The sequence below is a fragment of the Enoplosus armatus genome, chromosome 14 (genome assembly GCF_043641665.1).
Source record: "Enoplosus armatus isolate fEnoArm2 chromosome 14, fEnoArm2.hap1, whole genome shotgun sequence".
Classification (NCBI taxonomy): domain Eukaryota; kingdom Metazoa; phylum Chordata; class Actinopteri; order Centrarchiformes; family Enoplosidae; genus Enoplosus; species Enoplosus armatus.
In genome coordinates, this window is record NC_092193.1 from 628003 (window position 1) to 635000 (window position 6998).

At 43.0% G+C, this 6998-nt stretch overlaps 1 protein-coding gene across 2 annotated transcripts in view; it reads right to left on the minus strand.

Annotated features, from left to right (window-relative positions):
- Nucleotides 1-1076: 1076 nt before the first annotated feature.
- Nucleotides 1077-6998, minus strand: part of cyp7b1 (cytochrome P450, family 7, subfamily B, polypeptide 1) — a 9927-nt gene continuing 4005 nt past the window's right edge. For both annotated transcript variants that reach the window (XM_070918937.1, XM_070918939.1), the window contains 4 exons: nt 6119-6730; nt 3902-4108; nt 3653-3831; nt 1077-2259 (listed from right to left, as the gene is read on the minus strand). In XM_070918937.1, the coding sequence (XP_070775038.1) occupies nt 1939-2259; nt 3653-3831; nt 3902-4108; nt 6119-6730 (1319 nt within the window). In that variant the 3' untranslated portion in view covers nt 1077-1938. The remainder of the gene's footprint in view (nt 2260-3652; nt 3832-3901; nt 4109-6118; nt 6731-6998) is intronic.

Here is a 6998-nt window from a genome sequence, read left to right on the forward strand (position 1 = left end):
GTAAACATGTCTATATGTGAATTCTCAGAAAATCAGCTGCTTGTCCTTTTCTATTAATGACAAACTGCATGTTTTACATCACAGTTCCTTTTAAAAGTGTGGACAACTTCACATTATCCTCAGGAATTTTCTATCATCTGGATTATTGGATTATCATTTTTTACAGATGCCATCTGATTCGCTGAATATTTAAAGTTACCCAGTCACACTGTTCATGGCAGCAGCACTGAAGGATCAATCCCACATTATAGGAAATCCTCTTGTTAATCTTGGAGCAGACACCCACTATTGACATATTATTAGAACTGGATGTTGTTGTTAGCTAACCAGCAAGGCAGCAGTAATCCTGTAGTCTGCTGGTCTAGTGAACAACAGAGTTAGATCAGAGCTCAGACCATCAGCTCCACTATGAGTTCAGGACTTTAGACATGCTGCATGCAGTCGCTGCATGCAGTCACTGCAGCCGCTGGTTGTTGGTCAACAAATAGCTAACTGCTGCTAAAACCTCAATGTCTCTTTTTTTAACATCTGTTCAATAAATAACATGTAAATCAGACAGACAGACTCAGCATTTTGCTAATGCTACCATTTTCAATCATGATAATGTATCTGTTAAATGCCATAAAAGCAGCCATTTAATTTAGCATTTTACTAACATCTAGTATCTGCTAAGTGCTATACTTTGAGACAGATTATGCAGTTTGCACTCTAAGCTAACCACTTATGGCACAATGCTAATCTTTAGTTGGCTGGTTAATGGTAGCTATAGAGCTAACTGTGTCTGGACTGTGTCTTTCTCGTAGAAAGCTAACAGTGTGGCGTGTTATACTGTTGGTTAGCATTAAAACATGCTAACAAATGCTTTGAAGTTGTTGGAAAGTGGATGTTTTCTCTTTTGATGGAACTAGGTTAGCAGTTTCCCCCTGCTTCCAGCCTTTGTGCTAAGCTAGGCTAAACACGTCCTGAACTGTTGCGAAGGCTTGATGACCGGATGAAGGCTGGCTACTCTTCGTTATGATCGTCGAGTGTGCATCCCAATGTTCCCCCAAGACTGCAATGATTCCTGAGACAGTTGATCACTTTACTGCACTTTAATGTGACATTGTGCGTATGTGGTTCTGAAAGATGAACAATACAAGGAGGCCATTAATAACAGATTATTCATAATAAATGCAATAGCAGCCAATATCCGATAGCACACAGCTCGGCTACAACACACAATTTAACAAGTAGTTAGTCACAGTGGGCTAATTTAACCGAGTCCCCTGGATAGTTAAAGAATATTCAGACTGTATGCATCATTGGCAACACCATACACATAAATTACAGATGCTACGAAACTGTCAGACGTAACGTAAAAAGGACCGTTTGCACCAAAAATGACACCTTTCCACTTCCATTCATTTACTACATTCACTTCCGGCCACAGACCATTGATGCATCTTTGGCTACATTTCCTGCCAACTGTCTATACACAGGCGCATCTCAATGAATTAGAATATTGAGGAAAAGTTAATTTATTTCAGTAATTCAATTCAAAAAGTGAAACTCATATTATATAGATTCATTACACACCGAGTGAAATATTTCAAGCCTTTACTTCTTTTAATTTAGATGATTATGGCTTACAGCTAATGAAAACCCAAAATTCAGTATCTCAGAAAACCAAAGGCTTTTACTTTGTGCCAGGTTTTTGACAAATGATTACAGAGTAGTCCTGGGAAGTGTTGTCCTGGTCCAAACCACTAAACATATGAAACGAGTATTGGGCGTTCAGACCACTATAGAACAGGGCACACCAACAGGAGTGTTACATCCCACCTTTAGGCGGATGAACAAAACCTCCACCACAACCCAATTAAATTAATTTTAATTTTAATTAATAATAATTGTGTTGACACAAATGTACAGACTCGTATGTATTGTGTGTTGTTGTTTTCACGCCCTCATTGGGTTCTGTCCCGGTTCGACTGTTTGCAGTCTGTAGCGGAAGCGTACGTCCGTGGTGGGCAGCAGGATGCCCAGTCCGGCTCTGCGGGAGTCCAGAGTGGCTCTGGTCTGACCTTCCTCCAGCTGCAGGTCGAAGTAGAGCAGCAGGAGACACAGGAACTGTTTGATCTCGTTGATGGCGAAGTGTCGTCCGGGACACATGGAGGAGCCGGAGCCGAACGGCATGCGGTAATACTTCAGCTTCTGTCCGTCCTTGTAGAAGTCTGTCTTCTCTCTGCCGTCCTGAATGTAGCGGCCGAGCTGGAACTTCTGACGGTACAGAAACAACAACACACTGCGTCTCTCACGTATTATAACAACTGCATACCAGACTCAAAGATGGCGCACTTGATTGAAAACTGTTCGGTGAGCGCATACGTCAAAAGACCAGGTTTACTTCCATGTTGTGCGATGCACTGCACATGCTCAGTAGTGTTTCGCCTGCTGGTCCCGCTCAGCCCAGAGACTTTACATTGAGATGACGTCATGTTCATAAAAATAGCTTTTGTAGGATTAAACATTCACAATACAAAAGTAATTGAGCTTGTTTGCAGTTGGAGGTCCACAGTTTTGCAGATAGTGACAGCTTAATAATGAGCTGCAGTACCCCGAGTGACCACTGGGACAAACTGACAGCCGCATCATTAATATTATTAATAATACATCCATACAGACAGAGAGGACACGGATCACTCACTGTCAGCCTCTTTGGGTGCCTTTAGGTGGAAAGCCTGTCAGTGACATGAAGTGGACTAAAACAGCTGTGGCGTATTCACCTGTGTCATCACTTGGACAGTGGATGGATCTGTCTGATGTTCTGTGCGGGCTGGTCTGTGCATGAAAACAGTGTACGCACCCAGTTACACTACTGACCTGAACCGTCGGAGTCCGGGTTCTCTATTAAACCACTTCTCAAATCATCCAGAGGCCAAAGACTTTCATTGGTGCAATGAAGAACTGGATTGTGGGTATGTGGGAGCGTTGCGTAGTGGACTGTACTGTATGATGACAGAGTACTGAAGTATTCTGGAGCACACGATCAAAAACTGAAATGTTGGTTTACTGTTGATGTTTTGAAGTTTGCTAGTTTTGTCTCTGAAGTCGAGAAGAGAGTCCTGTTAACTGACTTTACTTAGATTTCTCTAGAAGGCTTTAGTTGCATATGCTTTATTACTCATTTATACATTTTGTTGCTGTTGACATTAAAAGTCTTATAATCTCATAATGTTTGGTATATGATGTCTGTTCGCCATATAATCTATGACACAATGATAAAACTTCATCATTATACATTTATCACATATTTACCCTGATTTTAATTAAATCTGCTTAAACCTGTTAAAAATAACCAAATAACATAAAAGTCATCTCTGACTTGTCACCTTAATTGAAAAGGATCCTTTATACCTTTTATGGAATAAATTAAATGTGTATAATTAATACATTTGTGTTATTAGCTCAAATTTAAAACCTTAAAAAGTCCTTAATGTGTAAAAAAAATAAAATAAATAAAATAAATACTTGAATATATTACAAGCCATTAACTTATCCATTAAGTATCCCCTTAAAATCCCATTAAAACACCTCAACTTCATAATGTTTAATGAGTCCATCACATTTACAGTGCGTTGAAGGTAATTGATAAGTGATCGATCAGTCGTACCTGTGGGTCCTCGTAGATCTCGGGGTCCATGTGCATACTCTGAGGGTAGAGGGCGATGATGTCTCCTTTCCTGACGGCCACCGAGCGCTCGCCGTCCAGCCGCAGACTGAAGTCCTCCTGAGCAACACGGATGTTCATGGAGGCCGAGGACAGACGGAGGCTCTCGTTGATGGCGCTCTCTGTGGACGAAGGTCAGGGTCTTTATTTATCAAGCTTCTCAGAACAGTCCTAACATTCCCCTAAACTTACCCAGATAGAGAAGCTTCTCTAGCTGTTCTCTGCTGAGCGTCACGTCTTTGTTGCTGCTGAACTTGACTCCACTGAGTCTCAGGACTTCGTGGATCTCCTGGCGGACGACCTCCAGAGCCTCAGGCTGACTCACCAGGTGGTACATGGCCCAGAAGGTGGCTGGGACGGTGTTCCCCACAGATGCCCAGAGGATGGCAAAGTGATGAGCTGAAAGTCAGAAGGTGGGGGGAGGAGGGGGGGGGGGTTGTCTGTAGTACAAGATACAGGATGTCACACCTCACCCAAACCCAAACCCAGACCCAGACCGGCCTGGAGAGGGAGCGCAGTAAAAGGAGAAAACGGATGCAGGACTAATAAATGACACAAGCACTTAATGACAGTAAATCATGTAGACTCTGTTCTGTCATGTGGAAGTGATCCAGAGATCCCGTCAGGGTCTGAGGATCCGCAGCTGAAAAACAAACATTACAGACATGAAGATTTATTCTTGTAGCTTTAATTATGGGAGTGACACTGACTAACTCCTGAAACTGAAATATTTGACATGCTTTTTGAAGCAGCTTTTGTGTGAAGTAATAAAACTTAAAGATATGTTACTGACATCAACAGTGAACAGGTCAACACTTCTTCCAGTACACGAGGTCTGTTGTGAATGTGTGGAGATTGTCCCAGTCCAGCCCTCCCAAACCTCCCCCACATCTCACCCAAAACCCTCCCACATCTCAGCTAAATGTCTCCCACATGTCATCCTGCAGTTACACCTCTGAGACGGGAGCAGAGAGGAGGACAGACGTTCAGAAGAGAACAGTAAAGAGTTCAGTGCAGAACAATACAGAGCAGAACGAACAGGAAACAAATGAGTTCCATATTGAAATCTCAAAGGAATCACTGAGATTTTGTTTTTCATTAAACTCCAGATCAAAAGCAGACAAACAGCCACTGAAGGACATCGTTGGAGGCTCTGTGGTGAGAGTTGCACAATCCGCCCCCCCAAACATCTGTTCTGGAAGGTTTCTAAGAAAAACAGTGAGGAGATTATCCAAAGAAAAGTCACGAAAACATATTTGATGTAGTAGCAAATATTGTAGTTTAGGGAATTAACTCTATTTGTTGTATTTTATATTTTTTTATCTCATTTACATGAACTGAGACACCAAACATCTTTTTTATTGTTTGTGAACTGTATTTGTGAAATACTGTCATGTTAACATTTTCAAATGTGAAAGTATTAAAGTTTATCAGAGTAACATGGGGGAGTAATAAAATAAAGCACTTGATGATCAGAATATTGTGCAGCTCATTTTTTGATGAATTATCAGAGAATGAGTTCTCTGCAGATCATCGAGGACAATCTGCTCTCAGACAGCAGAAGTTAAGCTCCCGTTCCTCCTTTAAAGCTGTACGAATCAATACTTTTACTATCGACAATAATATGAAAGAGGAATTATCCAACTCTGCAGTTTTCTTGTGGTCGTCTGAATATTATGAATTAGAGATGTCCCGAGCCAATCCCCATCCAAACTTATGTTTGTCTTATTCTAAAATCACACAGTCTACATACGTTGTTTACTATTTTATATTTCATTTTATTTAGCAGGGATTTAACCATTTTAATGAGAGGGCTCGTCTCCCCATGAGCAAATGGTCCACAAACTAGTTCCTCCCAAACACTATTTTCCATCGCTGCATGAGGGGCTCAGCGCCGCCCAAGATGACTGTGATTGGTTCAAAGAAAAACAAACAAGCCAGAGCGTTTTTATCTTCTATCCCAGAACAACGATGGGTTGAGCCAGACATGTCAACAAAGTGTGGAGAGGGTCTGGCTAGAGAGACTAGATTCTGAGTAACTCGATGGCTGGCTAAACTTAAACTCTTCTGCTGTTAAAGTGCTCACAAGTCGGAGTCTGCACTCCACCAAAGATAGTTTGTGAGGCAAGACCCTCCACTCTGTAACACCACTGTGTTTCTATAGTTTAACAACTCCAACAGAGTGAGACGTCTTCTCTAACAGATCGCGGTCACGTCGGTTTCAGGACCAGACATCCTCACACTTTCATGAACCTTAACCAAGTAGTTCTGATTACCTTACCTAAAGAGACCTGAACCATAGAGGTGGCAGATCACCTGAGCTGTTCAGAAGTCACAAATGATCGACTTGTGGTTTGGGTATGAGGACTTAAATAAATAATAAATAATGATCTAACTTGTCTCGTCTACCTGCTTTGTCGACGTCCCTCAGCGCGTCTTGCTGCTCAAACAGCTCCGATCGTCTCTTGATGAACTGTGAAGTGTTGGACCAACACGACATCCTGTGTGGCAGGAAGTAGTTGATCAGCTTCTCGCGGATCGTCTTGGTCTGTCCCAGAAGCCAGATGGGGATCTGAGCGATCAGCAGTGGAAACATGGTGTCAAACCTCATAAAGTCCTTCAGCAGCACGCCGATCCCGCTGTGGCGGCTGGCGGACGCTGGCCTGCCATACATGGTGAGGAGCGTGGCCTCGAACATGACCGAGTTACAGAATTCGTACATGCTGCCGCTCTTCCAGCCGCCCTCCCCCCCTAACCTCTCATCCAAGTGGTCCTGACGAAACACCAGCATGAGGTTACCCATCATGCTCTCTGTCAGGGCCGTGAGGCTGTCTCCCTGGAGGAGCTGGAAGGAGCGGCTGATCTGCTCCCGCAGGCCGGGGTACTTCCCGCCGATGACGGGCGGGTACCCGAAGGTGTAGGGCGCCACCTTGTTGGTGAACTCGTGGAAGTCCAGCTGCCGGCCATGTTTGACGATGTTTGGATAGAGTAAAGGGTCCATGATGAAGGTTATGTATTTACCTGCAGGGGAGGACACACCAGAGTGAGGACAGCATCAGATAAAGACATGTTAATGTGCGTGTCTGTTGTTGGATTTATTCACCATGCTTCACCATGGGCTTTTGTAAACATGTAAACTGTAAACCTGGACTGCTTGAAGAGAGACAAGAGAGGGGGGTGACCCGGCGGGAATCAGTTTTAGTATGGAATATCATTTCATGTTGTTTTTATCTGTGCTTTTATTTTGTAGGTATTTATTTCCTGTTTAGGTAACCAGCGCTGCTTGGTA